The 17957-nt window shown below is 39.6% G+C and overlaps 1 protein-coding gene across 2 annotated transcripts in view; it reads left to right on the top strand.

The window, feature by feature from the left end:
• hecw2b (HECT, C2 and WW domain containing E3 ubiquitin protein ligase 2b) overlaps positions 1-9087 on the top strand; it is a 47334-nt gene extending 38247 nt beyond the window's left edge. For both annotated transcript variants that reach the window (XM_067583764.1, XM_067583763.1), the window contains exons 23-31: positions 32-145; positions 1103-1255; positions 1376-1474; positions 1892-2021; positions 2213-2359; positions 2575-2689; positions 3982-4067; positions 4175-4287; positions 4547-9087. In XM_067583764.1, coding sequence (XP_067439865.1) covers positions 32-145; positions 1103-1255; positions 1376-1474; positions 1892-2021; positions 2213-2359; positions 2575-2689; positions 3982-4067; positions 4175-4287; positions 4547-4658 — 1069 coding nt within the window. In that variant the 3' untranslated portion in view covers positions 4659-9087. The remainder of the gene's footprint in view (positions 1-31; positions 146-1102; positions 1256-1375; positions 1475-1891; positions 2022-2212; positions 2360-2574; positions 2690-3981; positions 4068-4174; positions 4288-4546) is intronic.
• The last annotated feature ends 8870 nt before the right edge of the window (positions 9088-17957 follow it).

Raw genomic sequence — 17957 nt, 5'->3', positions numbered from 1 at the left:
TCGTATTCACATTTGTTTATGTGTGTCTCAGACTGATCATCCGTCGTGACCATCTGCTGGAAGATGCCTTCAACCAGATCATGTGCTATTCCCGTAAAGATCTGCAGCGCAGCAAGCTCTATGTCAGCTTTGTCGGGGAGGAGGGGTGAGTATGTGGGAGGCCAGGTCGCAGGTGCATGTTTGTATAGTACATCTGTGACTCATTTCCAGCTTATTACAGCATAACACTACATGTGGACAGCCTGGTTAAATAGGACATATTCAGCTTTTTGTGATTTTCTGTTATTTATATACTGTTGTGATGTTGAATATTTATGTTAAACATGGTCCAAGTTCCAAAACGGTAGAACATATGTAGAAATGCTCCCTGCAAGTCAAAAGTCAGGGCTTCAACCTACTCTGAACACTTCATTTGCGAAGTCAGATCACCAGGCATGCCCATAACAGGCTGTCCATAGCCTTGGTTGCTAAGATTTTTTAAGGTTGCTAAGACAGGAGCTAAAACACACTGAAGAGCTACATAAAGGGTCAGTATAAGATAAATAAGGAGTTTTTTTTAAATGTAAATCATGCCAAGATATTTCAGTAGAGCCCCAGATGAAAAATATTGACCTGTAAATGTGCAGAATATGTCCCATTCAACACATACTGTACTATCTTAATCCTTGAAATGGCTTTTGAAAAGGTTCCTGATGATGTTTAGCACGTGTAATCTTTACTGTGTTCACCACCTTAGTTTACCATGTCAGTATGCTATTTTTTCCTAATTATCACTATAAAAACAAAGTATAGCTGAGGCTGATGGGGATGTAGTTCTGCAGGTAATTTGTCATAAACCAAAAGAACAAATGAAAATTTGACCTGGTGATAGTGAATCTACAAAACTAAACATTGATTCTATCTTCTTTTATTGAGAAACATGTACTAGAGGGAGATTTTCATTTTCCGTACCCTGAATGGTGTCTGTAGAGTTTCCTTAAAAAGTGAATGAAAGTGAATGAAAAGTGAGGAAGGAATGGATTTCCATTTATTTTTCAGAGGAGAAGGAAAGAAACCATTGACATAAGTTTATAGTAAATATAAGTGTGTGTGTGTGTTGCAGGTTGGACTATAGTGGCCCTTCCAGAGAGTTCTTCTTCTTGGTCTCCAGGGAGCTGTTCAACCCTTATTATGGTCTGTTTGAATACTCTGCCAATGACACCTACACTGTCCAGATCAGCCCAATGTCCGCCTTCGTAGACAATCATCATGAATGGTGAGATTTACTGCATACACACACACTCATTAAGAGACAATGACAGATATTATCTTCAGCATCTTGATTGCTCTGATGTGTTTTAATGTGTGTGGTTTTGTGTCTGTGTGTGCGTTTTAGGTTCCGGTTCAGCGGTCGTATTCTGGGTTTGGCTCTGATCCATCAGTACCTGCTGGACGCCTTCTTCACCAGACCATTCTATAAAGGCCTACTGCGCATGTACGTATGTGGAAACCATGCGCAAATGCATGATCATACATGCACATACACACAATATGCACGGACATAGAGGGAAAAAATTCATGTGTATGTTTAAAACATTTTTAAATCATTGAAAGTGTTTATAAAGTTTAAATGTATTCTAGCACAATCGAATCTTCAGCTGGTGTGTGTTCAATTCGACTGAGGAAGATCTTACAGATCAAAACATCTAAAAAAAAAAAAGAGAATAAAATATTTATTGGGAGCTTAACAGTGTGTAGACCTCACTCCTTTGCACCTTGCAATGAAATTTTTTATCTTGCACCTGAATAATTTTCCTGGATGTGCGCAAGCTTGGTCCCTCTTCTGATTAATGCAACTTGAAATACTAGAGGATGCACACACTTACACACTCTCTCATCTGCCACTGTGTAGTCCATGTGACCTGAGTGACCTGGAGTATCTAGACGAGGAGTTTCACCAGTCCCTTCAGTGGATGAAGGACAATGACATAGAAGACATGCTGGACCTCACCTTCACCGTCAACGAAGAGGTCTTTGGACAGGTTAGAGTCTATGCGTGTGTGTGTGTTTGTGTGTGAGTTTTGTTAAATTATGTTTGGCAGAACATAGAGAAAGGCAAAGGATTGATTGTGTTGGTAACAAAATGTCTTCTGTTTCCTCTTGAGGACAAAAAAGGTGACTTGAGTAGCATTTAGTTTGTGTGTCTTTTGTGTGTGTGTGTGTGTTCTTATAGATAACAGAAAGAGAGCTGAAGCCTGGTGGAGCCAACATCCCTGTCTCAGAGAAGAATAAGAAGGAATACATTGAGCGGATGGTGAAGTGGAGGATAGAGAGAGGAGTGGTGCAACAGACTGAAAGCCTGGTCCGAGGCTTCTATGAGGTACAGCTTTCTGTGATAGAACTCTAATGTTAAAAGTAAAACAAAATATATTCGTTTTCAGTCAGTCATTAGGTTCCTTATATATCTGCATCTTTACACTTTTTCCAAGTGATTGAATTGCTGTAACAAAAAGTAGATAATGTGACACTCAGTGGCAGCAGTCAACCTCTGGTTCAACATACATTCTGGGTTGTAATAGTGTGTGTGTTTCCCAGGTGGTGGATGCCAGGCTGGTGTCAGTGTTTGATGCCAGGGAGCTGGAGCTGGTGATCGCTGGCACTGCTGAGATCGATTTATCAGACTGGAGGAACAACACAGAGTACAGAGGAGGTATGGACTGTTTATCAGACTAAATATTTAGTAGGGAATGAAATGAGGCAGAGGAGGGTGTTTGATTTTTTTCTCATCACCAAATTTATAGTAGCTTAGGTCCCTTTTGGAGATCTTATTATTGATTGAACTATATCACATCATTTTTTCTCCGGCCTATGTAATCACTTCTTTATTCTGCACCAAAACAGAAATCAGAACTGCAGTAAAATTTAATGTGTCATATTAAGTTTGCTTATCATATGATGGAATTAGAACATCACATGTTGACAACTTTTTTCACTGTTCACAGTTTGGAACAGTCCACATGCAGACTTTATCATCTATTCTTCCACAGTTAGCTGAACTGTTACCAAGACTTTTAAATTCCCCCTCCATTTAAAAATGTTTTTTTTTATTGTTTTACAGTTGGATGTTTGAGCTTCACTGTGCAGAATGATGTATGTGCAGAATTTGACACTAGAATGCTGTTTTCAATTTCATCTGCTGAAAGAGGAAAGTTTCTCTGTGCTCACTGAAAATCTGATTTTTAGGGGTGGGCCTATGAGTGTGCCATATTCTGACAGCAATTAAATTGTGTTTTGGTAATTGTCAGTTGAAATCAAGTCAATTTTATTTATATAGTGCCAAATCAGGGCACTTTTCATATTGAACAGGTCTAGACCGTACTCCTGGTTATGCAACTCAGTTATGACAGACAGTCAGACAACTAATCTCATTTTAGGAGACATTATCAGATGTAATTAATATATATATTAATTATTTGGAATCTTGTAGTGGGGAAGGCCCTCAGTTGGTTGACTCTTTCAGTGGCTGTGGTGTTATCTTTTCATTTAGGAGTTCTTGGCTCAGGGAATATTTAGTGTGCCATTTTTTTGGTGATCGCTTACATCACTTTTAATTGGTTGGGTAAATTGTAAAAAAAATATTGCTCTATTAAGATATTAGATGTTTCAGTTCTTTGCTTCTCTCCTTTATATTATTAATGTTCAAATGAGTTGTATCAGTTTAATACTGTTATGTTATGTTGTCATTGTTTGGTTACGTGATTGGGAGGACTTCAGCATATTGTATTTTTCCAGGTTTTTGTCTCTGTTGGGCTCTTTGCTGCTGTTATGACCCCCTCTGAATCTCACCAGTATCATCTAATCATAGACACCAGATCACAAAAAGCTCTCTGTTCAGTGTGGACATGTTTCTGGTTGAAGGATCCACTAAGTTTCATCCCCTTGGGGGTCGAGCTCTTGTCATCCACCATCATGATGATCCTGTTGTCATTTTATCATGTTTAGGTTACCATGACAACCATATAGTGATCCGGTGGTTCTGGGCAGCTGTGGAGAGGTTCAACAATGAACAGAGACTTCGGCTCCTGCAGGTAGGTGTAGATGTAGGTGTGTGTGTGTGTGTGTGACAGACTGAGGGTTGTTGCTTATTACACCTTGGGACCTCTATCTTCTTCCTTCCTTTCTCCTTTCCTTCCAGTTTGTGACGGGGACGTCCAGTATTCCTTATGAGGGCTTTGCTTCTCTGCGAGGCAGTAACGGACCCCGCAGGTTCTGTGTAGAGAAGTGGGGGAAAGTCACCTCGCTGCCCAGGTAAACACAGAAAGACTCTGCAGCACGGATGTGATCACAATTTGATTTGGGGATTTTGGGGTAAAACTACTCCAAGTACAATTTACTCAAAAAAGAAACTTTAGTACATGCAAACACAGTAAATCTAACTTGTTGCTTTACACTTCTGATACCATATAAAAATGGTGATCACTGTTTGTACAAGCATAAATCCAATTTAAGTAAAAATAAAATGTAACCAACAGAATGTCCAACATCACTTTCTGTGGTCTCTCTCCAGAGCTCACACCTGTTTCAACCGGCTGGACCTGCCGCCGTACCCATCCTTCTCAATGCTGTATGAGAAGATGCTGACCGCCGTGGAGGAGACCAGCACCTTTGGGCTAGAATGAGATCCCCACCCTGAATTCACCCATCCCTCCCCTCAGCTGCCCTCAAGGACTATCAGTATCTGTGAAGAAAGGTAGCCATGAGAGAACCTGGAGGAGGCCTCAAAAACCTGGATTAAAAGTCCAATTTGTGATCTTGTATTTAATTTATAATGAGCTCTGTTTTATATCAGAGGCTGCTAAGACCTTTGAACCAGGAAGCTGCACTCTGACATCTTAATATGTCTCATGTATAGAGGTAAAGTACTCACAGTTTTTGTTGGACCTGCACATATTTCACACCAACTTAGTAATACATGCTTTCACCTGTGCAATGTGACGAATGAAGACCTACACTGCCTTCTGGACCAGGATCAAAACGGCCTGGATTTGACTTATCAGAGACCCGGGTGTTTTTTTTTTTTGTTCTCCTTGATACCAGGAGGTTAAGGTTCAGGACTATGGAGCATGTACACAAGAAATAAGAAGCAACCACTGCCTTCATTGAAAAAAACTAAGTGGATTTAGCCTTTTTTATTCTAGTTCGGATGGACCATGGAGGATCATAAGTCCAGTCCAGAATGTACTACTCACTGTAGTACAGCGTCTCCTTGTGGCCTGTAGTTGTAACTGCACTCATGTAGATAGTGCATTTCTCTCTCAAAGCCTTTCCAGGACCGCCTGAAGTAAACTTTTGGTAAAGTTTGTCGGATTTTCCTGTGAACGTTGCCTACAGCTGATTTTGTGAGTCTGGACAGTAGCTTTGCTATTGTTGCTATGAGTATTTTCATCTACAAGAAAAAGTGCTTTTCTAATGATGTGGCGGTGACATGTTGTGATTTGAATGTAAGTAAGTTCATGATATAGATTGTGTGGGGAGGGATTTTTCTATCAGATCTGGCTTAATTGGCAAAAAATATTTGGCCACCGCTCACTTTGGATTAATGTGTAGATGAGTTACATGGAACCATATCCTTTACTTTGTATTTAAAACTAGCTTTTATTCAGGTCTAAGTTGTTGAAACTATTCTACTCTCAAGGTCTGTCAAATGAAAGAAAATTTTAAATCCAAACATACAAAATCTGTTAAATGTCCACCCACCAGTGGTGGATCTAGAAGAGTTTACATGGGGTGGCAAGAGGTGTTGGCAGGGTGACATACTGCTACTGCAGGTAAATAGCCAAAGCAGAGAGAGAAAAGGTGCAAACACTTCTACTTCCAGTCTCTCCTGCCTCTCATTCCCATTTGTCCCATTCTTTTTCATTTTCTATCAGAAGGCCAATTCAGCTACTCTGACCAGGAGGTCAGACGTAGTTCAGGGGGCAGACTGTGGTTTTAAACCTTAAAGTGGCTATAGGCTAATCGATATTTTTATAACAATGGCTCAAATGACAATGCCTATGACTCTGTGTAATGTGAAAACACAGAACAAGTACAACACCAACTCAAAGCTCTAAAAACTGACTGTGCACCACCTGCTCAGCACCAAACAGCAGACAGACACAGATAGCAACTAGCTGGTGAACATAGTGGAGAATTTAGCAGCTAAAGAACCAGATATTTCCCTCAGGAGTTAGTACAGAGCAAAACAACTAAAAGAGAGTAATCAGGTGGACAGACACACAACTCAAAATTAATATTAATGTTGTTCTGTGACTGCTGGATGTGTAAATAAATCCTACTAACAAGTTCGCCATATCAACTTAAAAGGTGATAATGCTGGTGCTGTGTTCACAGCTTGTTTCTGCTGCGTTCAAGTGGTCAAAAAATCAATTACTGCAGCAGTTTGTTAAAGCACTTAAATGGCGTTTATCCAACACTTTGGTATTAAGATTAGAGATGGTATTCAATAGCATATTATTGAATTAATCCAGTATCAGGTCCCTTATTGAATGTTATGTTTACCTTTCACCTTCCTGTGATGAACTGGGACTAGCGAGCAATGTAACTTTTGGCTAACATTATGAGTATGCACACACTCTGATTGTTGAGCATCATTAATAATTTTCCCTGTTTGTTGCCTGTGTTAGTGCCCCCACCCCTATGTCTCCCTTCTAGATCCACCCCTGCCATACACACTCAGATCAGAGCTGAAACATTTCACCAAGCCGGACTGCAGCTGCTGGTGTCAAACAACAATATGATCTGGACATCTGATTTTTAGCTGCCATTTTAAAGTCCAATTTAGCATGTGCTCATGGAAAAGGACCTAATCACCCTGAGACATCCAATAATATATCAACTGGCATAAAAATGCCTTCTCAGCATAGTCGCTGTTCCTCATTAGAATATATTTTCTTTTCTTGTTATTTACTTTACACACTAGAACTAGAAGATTTTCAAAAACAAAGCTCCAAATGATTGAGCATGTTCTCTTCTTTACTTACATTTGTGCTGTTGTACAACTTGTGTATTTGTATGGCTGAAATCCAGTTTGATCACACACACTGTAAAAACTCAGTAAAATCTCTTTTTCTGACATGAAGAGTTTTAACTGAAGAGTTAATTCTTACACCATGTAATAGTTCTTCTAGATTTGCACTCTGTCATCATTTAAATATTGCATTAATGAATTGTATCAACTTCTTATTAATGTTTCTGTTACTTTAATCAGTTTGTCTGGTGGAGTTCACATGAGGCGCTTTCAGACTGGAGGAACTTTTTCATAGTTCTAAGAACTGTTGCAGGAGCTACCCCTTTTTTATTGTGTCCGTAATCCTTAGAATGCCATTTTGAGGGACTTTTTTAACTCCTACGTCAGGGAAGGTACTCTCTGAGCATCAAAAGAACCTTGAGTGACATAAGTGTACGGTGATCGGTCCAGATCTAAGTGTACATTGATTGGTCGAATACATGAGCCAATACAGCACTGATGGAGCACCGGCAACTTGTGTAAACAGCAACTCTTAATGTTAGCCTTTTGCTTTAAATAATGGAACAAAACACGTCTCCTTTTCGATTCCAATATTAACATGAAACCCACGACACTCAACAAACAGCTCCAATCATGGCGTCCTCTATCTTGTTGAAGTTGTATCTCATGCAGATATGACATTGGTATACCAACCGCCAGCTTGCGTCACTTCAATGTTCCTATTTTCGGTGCAAATCAAACAGAAAAAAGCCCTTGAAAGTATGTAGGTCTTGGGGAGTTCCCCAGTGGGTAGTTCCTCTCAGGGAGTCCCTAGAACTGTTTGGTCCGAAAGCGCCTATTGAGAGCTGAAAGCAGGCACACAGTCAACAGTAAAAACCTATACTGGTCTTGTAATAGAAAGCATGAACATTTTCTATAAAATCAATTTTGAAGGAGCTTGCAGTGAATCTTTTTCTCTTTCATACATCAAGACACTTACCGTCCTCTTCACTCACATTCCCCTGCACTATGAATGTAAGCACGCCTTGTACTGCCACATGGAACTACAGCTGTCCGTGTTCAGGATTACAGCATACAAAAATCAACTGGGTCCCTGAGCTAACAAACCTTTCTGAATGTCTCATGTATGGAAGCCCATTTACACCAAGAAAAAGGAAAAGAATGCATGAAAAATTAGGCATGATAAAAGTATAAATTCTCATGGTAAATCTTGACCTGCTTGGATAAAATTATGACACAATTCTGAGTTTTGATTTACCATCAAAACTTGGACTTCATATCTCATAATTCTAAATTAGTATCTCATACTTTTTGAATCAGTATGTCAAAAAAGAAAAAGATAAATAATCTTACTATTTTTGGACAATTTTCAACTCATCTCATAATGCTGTCTTAGTAAGTCATAATTTTGAAGTTTTGACATATCAAAAACTTGTTGACCTAGTATCCCATTATTCTGACATAGCAAGTAATCGTTTTGACTTTTTATCTAATGTTGGCTGTTAAAGTCAAAATTGTAATACTTTTATTTACATCATGCATAACTTTAATCTTTTTTTTTTTTAATTTTATTTTCTGGGTAGTAATGGGCTTCCACAAGACCAAAGTTACTACAGATGAGAACTTTTTTTGTGGGTTAAAAAAAAAAAACAACAACCCTAAAAACATGCAAAGTCAGGGTACATTTTAAACAGATCATGTTTGAAATTTTTGAAACCAATTTTGATAAAGTCCTGGAGCTACTGTTTTCCTTGTGTATGCTATTAGATAATGTATGAATGAATACAGACTAACGTTATTTCTGTTTGAGGTTTTATTAACTTCTTTTTAATTAACTGAAATTTTAATTTTCACAAGCAATTTGGATCAAATAATTCCATTCTCATATTGAAAATGTTTATATTTTTCCCTCACTGAATGCATGCCCTCTGTCTGTCTGACCAGATTGTACCAAAGTTTTGAGCCTTAACCGGCTGCCTCACTTCTAACAACTCACCACTCTTTCTGTATGGTCCACTTCACTTTTAAATATGAATGTTTGCAGCACTTCTCTTCTAAAATAAAATTTAATCTCTCTATGCAAGCTTTTATTTCTTCTTTTCATGTCACTTTGACTGTACTTGAACAAACAGAGCAGAATAATAAATGGAAATTAATATTTGTGTTGTGTGTTTTCTATTAGACCTTAGCACAGACCTATCTAGTGCAGGAGGGACTCAAACTATATATAATGATAAGACAAGACGCTCAACATTGCCAAGCAATATGCAATGCATGTGATAATACATTGTCACTATGTCACAGCCCTATATTTTTTCTCCAAACATTTTCTAAAATTATTTTGGGACCTTTTGCTTCTTCAGTGTAAACAGAGCTTTGAGAGACAGATCAGGCCATGCTTTGTGTAGCCTGAGTTGAATTTAGGCAAACAGTCAACAGAGTATTCCCCAATACTCATCTGTTGCTAGATTTTAAGGAGGAGCCCTATGGACAGAAATATTAGAGCTGGACAGAATGGTCGCTTTGTAGCCAGGCCAGTGAGCAACTATCATGTGCTGAGTGGCTGAAATAGAATATGTAAAACAGAACGAGGGACAATAACATTGCAGGTGGTACCCATGACAATGGGGGTTGTTTCCTAAATTTAGGTTGCTGAATGAACCTGTCACCCAGTGCAGCAGTGTAGCACACTGACATGTTTTTTTTTTGGACAACAATGGCGATCTAAGGTCCAGATGAATGAATATGTAAGGCTTACTTGCTAGTAGATCAGTTCATTGTTGGTTTGACTCTGAACATAAGATTTGTTGACAATAAGAAAAATGTAGAAAATGGCCAGCCCAATCCTTTAAATTGGAACTAAAACACCTTGTTCAACAAGAGAGTCACTTTTTCATTTCATTTATTTTGACTCAAGCTAATAAGTTACAAATAATTTATCATCTTATCTGATCTCTGAAATGTTAAAACATATGTTTTTCATATGCATGTGTGCTAATGCATGAGTGTGTATCACTGCTGTTGTTAACTGACATCTATAAAAAGGCATATGTGTGGTGACTTCAATGGCTTATGGCCATACCACCCTGAACATGCCCGATCTCGTCTAATCTCAGAAGATAAACAGGGTCAGGCCTGTTTAGTACTTGGATGGCAGACCGCCTCAGAGTACCAAGTGCTTTAAGATTTTTCACTTTTCTCTCCAAACAGCAGTGGGCACTGGTGACTCAGGGAAAACAGCAGCATGTCAGAGCTTGGCTTTGTCACATAAGGTTGTGAATGCATTCATTCATGCTGTCATTGTGAAGACCACCCTTGGAGCAGGACTTTTATTGTCCAGCATGTACACTGTAACCGCAGGAGGAGGTAACAATCTAAAGCCTTATTCTCACAAAATGCTAGCTGTTAATGAAAACTCAGTTTGTAGAGTATCATTGGGCTTCACAACTCTGGAACACCAAACACTGAAACTGCTACATTGGTAGAAACCTTCCTCTTTTGTACAGTTGGGGGCTCACCATTGTGGGTGCTACAGATGTTGATGGGAAGGGTTCATGTTCCATTCATGCATGTAACTACCTTGGCTTCTTCCCCAAAAGTTTTTGTGCTTTCTCGTCTCCCAGGTTCCTATGGATCATGGTCGTGGACCCCCTAGTTATGGATTGCGAGCTTTTGTGGATTGTGGTTGTGGACCCCCTGCTTGATGCCCACACTTTTTTTAAATTATTATTTTTATTATTATTGTTATTGTTAGTATTGTCGTTTTTATTGTCTCTCTCTCTCTCTCCCTCCTTTCTCTCTCAATCCAACCGGTCAAGGCAGATGGCGGCCCACCTAGAGCCTGGTTCTGCTTGAGGTTTCTTCCCATTAAAGGGGAGTTTTTCCTTACCACTGTTGCCAAGTGCTTGCTCATGGGGGAATGTTGGGTTTCTGTAAAATAATCAGTATACAAATACTGAAAATTTTATTTTTTTCCAATGCCTGTCTTGCAGTCAGTGTGACAACTGATTCATTATGATTGCACTTTTGGATAGAATCATTTGATAACACACCATGCTTGGTTCATTTGGAGTAAAGCTCTTGAATATTGACGAATATACACAATATTGACAAACACTTAATGACAGAGGTCTGAGTGGTTTCCCATCTGTATTTTATTTTACTATACAATATACACAAAAGAAGAGAGAATGACTTTGTTTATGAAGTCCATATTTTCAGTAGGGGAGAACGGGGTAAATAGAGTCAGTGGGTAAAATGAGCCACCCCCTTTATAACCATAAACAAAAGTTCATCTTGGACTCAAGCACATGGAGATAGTGGTAAGCAAAACAAAAAGACAAAGATTTTTGTCATGCCAAGTGAATTCATCATGTTACTACAGTTATTGGTCTTATATCTTAATTAAAATAGATACGTTTTGGACATTATTACATGTTAATTTAAGTCAGTGTAAGCTACAAAACAAGGTCATAAACTTAGCATAACTGTGGATCTGAGTCACTGTATGAAACAGTTTTGTCAAAGTGGAGGCTGTGGGATAAAACGTGGCAGTGATGTTGGGGCAAGTTGAGTCAATGGCTCAATTCATCCCCAGAAATTATTTTCTGATATTCTAGACTAGAGACACTGCTGTTACAAGTGCTACAATGTTGATGAATAAATACCTAATTGTTGACTAATGTTAAGTTTAAGCCACACACAAACATGCTGTACATACAGACGGGTAACAAATTAAAGGAAAAGCCAACATAAAGTGTCTTAGTAAGGTGTTGGCCACCACGTGCCACCAGAACAGCTTCAATGTGCCTTGGCATTGATTCTACTGTCTCTGAACTCTTCTGGAGGGATGAACATCATTCTTCAAAAAGATATTCCCTCATCTGGTGTTTTGATGATGGTGGTGGAGAGCACTGTCTAACACATCAGTCCAGAATCTCCCATAGGTATTCAGCTGGGTTGAGATCTGGTGACTGTGAAGGTCATACCATATAATTCACATCATTTAATACTCATCAAACCATTCAGTGACCCCTCATGCTCTATGGATAGGGGCATTGTCATCCTGGAAGAGACCACTCCCATCAGGATAGAAATGTTTCATCATAGGATAAAGGTGATCACTCACAACTACTTTGTATTGATCAGCAGTGACGCTTCCCTCTAAGGGGACAAGTGGAAACAAACCATGCCAGCAAAATGCCCCCCACAGCAAACAGAGCCACCAGATCCCCTCACTGTAGGGGTCAAGCGTTCAGACCTGGACCAGTTTTTCCTTTAATTTGTCACCCGTCTGTATACACAAAAGCACATTTACACACACATTCTTACTATAAGTAACACACAAAGATCACAGTTTAATCTTTACTGAAAATGTTGAGGTAACATGTTGAACAACAGGACACAAACATATGGTTTTACTTAAAAGTACAAGTTTTTGCCTTTGTTAAATTGATGGCATTAATAAAGTTCAAAATTATTTTTAATTTTATAATTAATTTGTTTGATTTTGTGTGATTTTTATATCAGTATTTAATGGTAGCACTATTTACCCCATCCTCATGCTCATTTTACCCCCACCTTGGGGCAAATTGTGCCATAGGACTTACTTTTTTTTGATGGCTAATTTTTCTAAAACCATAATAATTAGATAACTCGTTTTAATTTCCATGGGTACACAACAACCTGAGGTATACATAGTGACTATTATTTTAAACAAATGCACTTTCATTTTGTAGTAAAATCATCAAATGTAAAAAGTGGCTCACGTTACCCCATTCTCCCCTACTGTGTTTAGGTTAGAATATTACTACTTGCATTATTCACCCTGTGGCTCAGTGTTTATTTTTAACTGATATATTATTTAGCATATTTTGACATTAATGTCTGAGTTTAGATCGTCTGTAGTATCTGTGACAATCTGCTGACAGAGGCAGACAAAGGCTGCTGCTGTTAGGTACGGAAACCAATTAGCTTGAAAACCAGTTGAGACATAACACCGGCGAGGAAGGAGTTGGCTCAAGCTCCCATCTCTTATGAAAAAGACCTCACAGTCAACCTGGAGATTGTGGAAAAGAATGAGGTCACAGTTCTGGAACTGATGCGATGCATCCGTGGACTGTGCAACAAGCAGCAATCTGTATGAGGTGACTATGTCGCACCATAAAGGCAAAGAGTGGTGGCTAATTGATGGATTCAAAAATCAATGAGTCCCAAATAATGGCGGAAAGCCTTTCAAATTATGTTAGTGGTAACATTTTTGAGTTTGCCAGCATTTATAATAAAATCCAAGAAATGTGAAGTGTGCTTTAACCCAATCGATGAATGTGACTAACTTCAGTGAATCTGGCAGCGATAGAGTCGAGTCGGAGTCCATGAATGAGTCCAGTGATGGCATGAGCTGTGATGAAGCAGAGGACAGGGCAACAGGTGGAAGTAGTGAAGGGGAAGCAGTGTTGGCCTACGAGGGGGTCGGCGGACCTCCAGCAGTTGTGCAACCCCAGCCTAGTGCTCCGGGAAAGGACCGGACGCTGGGCTCCAGCTTGGACGAGATGAGCTTGGGCTCAGTCCCACATGTGGGAGAGAGGGGTTAGAGGTGTTGGGAAGTGGCACAAGAACAGCTGCTTGCCGCTGCACCCTCAGGTTCGCTACCCTTCAGCATAGCCTCGTGCCTATTGTTTCGGAGTAAGCCAGCTAGTAACTCGGACATGGACTTTGCCTCAATTAAAAACATCAGAAGGCAGCACATGACCGGCAAATTAGCGGGATTGAGAAAGCGGAGGAAAAACAGTAAATCTAACATGTGATGTGGCTTTCTTATGCCCTTATCATTTCCCTAATGTTGCACATAACATCACTTAGTACTAATGGACTCTGCACTTGTGGCAGGCTTGATTCAGTACTATCGTCTATCTACTATCGTACACCTGGGAGGACTCGCTGGCTGGCCGTTTGGATGAGTACGGGGAGAGAGGAGTGCACAATCTGTGCACCCTCCTCCCCAGAAAAGCCTACAGCGGCCTGTTGGGTTTCTACCAGGAGGTGCTAGAGGAATGGGGCAAGATTCTGTCCCACCTCAGGCCTAAATGAAGGAACAAAGAGCAGGTGGCACAGTTACCTTTCCTCCAGACTCCGGAGTTTAGTCACAGGGGAAGGGTGTTTGTATGCAAGACCTTACAAAAAGCAGAAATAACAAAATAAAACAGGTGTTGGATGGCAATGGGATGTTTAATATTGATAAAGTGTGTAATATATTGCACGAAAAGAAAATTGTATATAGGAAACAAACTATAATCAAAGTGGGTGAGAAATTTGAGCAAGCCCTGCTGCCAGAGTGGCACAGGTTGCTCGTAACGGAAGAGTGTAAGGTGCACGGCAATCCCCTGCAGTTCCTCCTGCACCTCAGAGATAAAACTACTGAACTGAGCTCAGGAAACACGAAAGCATTCTATAAACTGTTAATATCTAAACTGGTAAGAAGGCCCACTGTCGAAAATATCAGGCAGTCAGTCTTTCCAAACCACAATGTCGAAACTATCTGGCAAAATCTTGACATCTCCTCCATAACCCTGGCAAAATTCGATTTGGATTTTAAGATAAGGCACAGGAGAATCTACACAGGGATTGTACTGCACCAGATCCACAAGAATCTGTATGAAAGAAAATGCAAGGTATGTAAATATGAAGATGAAACATTAGAATATCTATATATGAACTGTACTGTGCTCTGTTCTTTCTGGGTGAAAAACAAACAAACACTCAGGGACCAATGACATGACTTTTCATGTCTTAGTTATCTTGCAGCCCATTTAGCTCTGTACAGTAGCTCGGTGTGTTTTGTTTGCATTTGGCCTGCTGGCATTTGGGGCCTTTTTGAGCCTAATTGTGTTTTCTGGGTTTTGGTTTTCTGTTTGCTGTTTTCCTCCTGTGTTCCTGTGCTCCTCCTCTCACCTGCCCTGCATTACCCTCGTTAGCCCTGCCCTGGTCCGTGTCTTCCCCACACCTGCCCTGTATCAGTCTCATCAGCCCTGCCCTGCTCCCTGTGTGTCCCTCAGCCTATGAGCCCCCAGCCTGCCCTTGTGTCCAGTCACCTGTTCACCATTTTGTGCATTGTGCGCAATTTGTGTTTTAGCCCTGGTTTTCTGTTCAGTCTCTGTTGGATCTTTTGTTTTGTTCCAGTCTGTTCTGTTTCATCCTGGTTCATTCTGCTCTGCCCAGCTCAGCCAATTTTTTTTTTGCTGCACACTTCTAATAAAGAAGTTTTCTTAAGATCTGCTTCACCTATGGTCTCTGCATTTGGGTCCATTCCTGCTACAATTTGTGACAAAAAGGGGTTTTCACACATTCTAGAACTTAACATAGTTTGGTTTTTTGGCATATTTTGTTTTATTATTTCATTTTGAATGTTGTGCAGTATGACATGATGTTCAAATTCTTTATTTTTTGATAATAAAGGGTAAAAAAGGAAACATGCCTGATAGGAAACAGCACGCTTCCAACAAATCATGTGGGATGGCTATATTAAAGAAATATATAACAATGGGTTGGGTAGATTGATTATAGATTTCACTGTAAATACATACGCCTCTAACTGTCAAAATGAGAGGAAAGTGTTTTTTAGCAGCCTTGCAAAATAGTGTGTTAATACAATGATAAGTGACTTTAATATGGTTATGTCAAAATCTGACTCAAATAATAATGTATTTAAAAATTATATCAGTAGGACAGCCCTATTTGACTTATGGCATGAACAGAACTTAGTCAATGTCTGAAGAGTTTTCCACCCTCTCGAGAGTTTTCTTGGAGGCAGATAGTGAAGGGTGTTATGAGGCAGTCCCGGCAGGACCTGTGTGTTGCCTCTGTGGAGGCTGTGAAAGTTATCAGTAAAATGGAGTACAGGTTCAACACCTGGAGCGACCACGCTTCCTTAAGTTGGCAGTTGGGTGCACTTGGAGAAGCTAGGGGAGGAGGCACCTGGTGTTTTACCAGGAGGTACTAGAGGTATGGGGCAAGATTCTGCTCCACCTCAGGCCTTAGTGCAGTTCCAAAGAGCAGATGCTGCAGTTACCTTTCCTCGACAGCCCATTTTTCATGCACGGGGGGAGTGTTCTCGTCAGCGGTGCCATGACCGCCACTGGCATCACTAAGGTTGGGCAGGTGGTGGATGGGTGTGGGTTATTTAGTGTGGAAAAGGTGTGCTGTATTTTGAATGTAAAGGGTGTTAAACATAGGAAGGGTGCAATTGTTGTGTTGGGAGAGAGGTTTGAAAGAATCCAAAGAAATGTTTCTGTGATTGAATAAAAATCTTTGAACCCCCTCTACATACACATCAAAATCCCCCAAAGATTTTTTAAAATTCTTTTTTCGTTATTACAATCACTTTCCTTGCTGCACAATCATATCCTTAAACACTATATTATCACTGTAGCAAAATCACTTTCCTAGTTGCCGCATACTATGTAATGCAGACACTTTTATTCCTTTGTTTCATGTCACTGCTTAAAGTCAATTATAATATAAATCTGTCACAGAGCTTACGGTCCCTAATTCATCAAAGAGTTTATTAAAGTAGTAAGGGGTTACTATAAGACTAATTATCTCCATATATATTTGTAAATCCACACACTGAGGCATTTTTTGGTAATAACCCTTATTAAATAACCTTTAATTTCTCTAAAATTTTGCCTAAAAATGGAAAATTAGAAGTTGGTGAGGACAGATGAGTCAAGGTTGTTTTTCCTTCACTGTAGCAGTCTTAAGTAAGGTTGGAAAAACACCAACAGTTAAAAATTGTTTTAAAAAGGGTGGTGGGGATGGGATCAAGCGGGCAAGTGGAGGGCTTAAGCTGTGATACTACTACCTTCAGGAGCATTTCATCGTCAACCAGGTCAAAAGACTCTAGGGATTCTGGTGCCTTATTGTACACACCAAGATGCTTCTGGAAAATGTTGTGGTGGACATGTAATTTAGACTTTTCTCCATTTTCTTTCTGCTACAACAACAATTTGTCTTTAATTTATTTAATTTAGTAATTTTGTCATTTTGCCATGGGTTTAGACAAATGTTTAAACTACTATAGTCTAAACATTTGTTTTTCAAAACTTAAAATGGCAAAGTATATTCTATAGCTGTATACTTAAGTACAATGATAAGGAGATTGCAAGGACAAGATGCTTTATAAAATGGTATTGTGCAATGAAGAATTTGTCCTTTATGAATATTGTGGGTCCCCTGGTACATCAGATGGCCAGGAAGACAGCAGTAGCAGCACCACCACAACTCTCTGTCTAACACCTAACCCCATGGAAGACATACCAGGCACCACAGAAGATGGGAACAGAAGACGTCAGGGACGCTGCCTCAGAGGCTTTCTGTGCTGTTTTAGAACTTGAATTCACTTCCTGTCAACTGATTTGTTTTTCCCCTCTGTACACAGCAAGTGCACCTTATGTGCCTATTTTGCACACTGAAAACACTTTTCCTTGCTTTTTAATCTTTGTTTTATGGGATTCTATTGTATTATTTACAGTTCTATTGAACACTTTAAACTGTGGATTTTGGCTTTTTGGTGTTTATGCAGACCCATTGGTGCCAATTTTGGCATTGTATTGGCACCACCCCAGTAAAGGGCAGATGATGTTATCTGTTAAAACAGCAAGTCAGCAGGCTGAAGTATGTGCAAAAAAAAAAAAAAAAAAGATTTTTTTAATTAACAAAATATTCATGAAACAGGCAAAAATGAACCCCAGGCAATTCAACAAGACAAAGCAAAGCAAAAACAAACATTAAATCTGCAGTCTCACAGCAAGCTGCCATCTCCTCACTTCCCTTGCTTATTACAATTGACCAGTGACTGGTCTTTTACCGTCTCAGCCTCACCTAATTGGAACGTACCATCTACTCAGGAGACAACATTGTGAGCTACACTGATACAAAGCTTTCAAAACAT

The sequence above is a fragment of the Thunnus thynnus genome, chromosome 24 (assembly GCF_963924715.1).
Source record: "Thunnus thynnus chromosome 24, fThuThy2.1, whole genome shotgun sequence".
NCBI classification, from domain to species: domain Eukaryota; kingdom Metazoa; phylum Chordata; class Actinopteri; order Scombriformes; family Scombridae; genus Thunnus; species Thunnus thynnus.
This window is presented reverse-complemented; position numbering and strand designations above follow the sequence as displayed.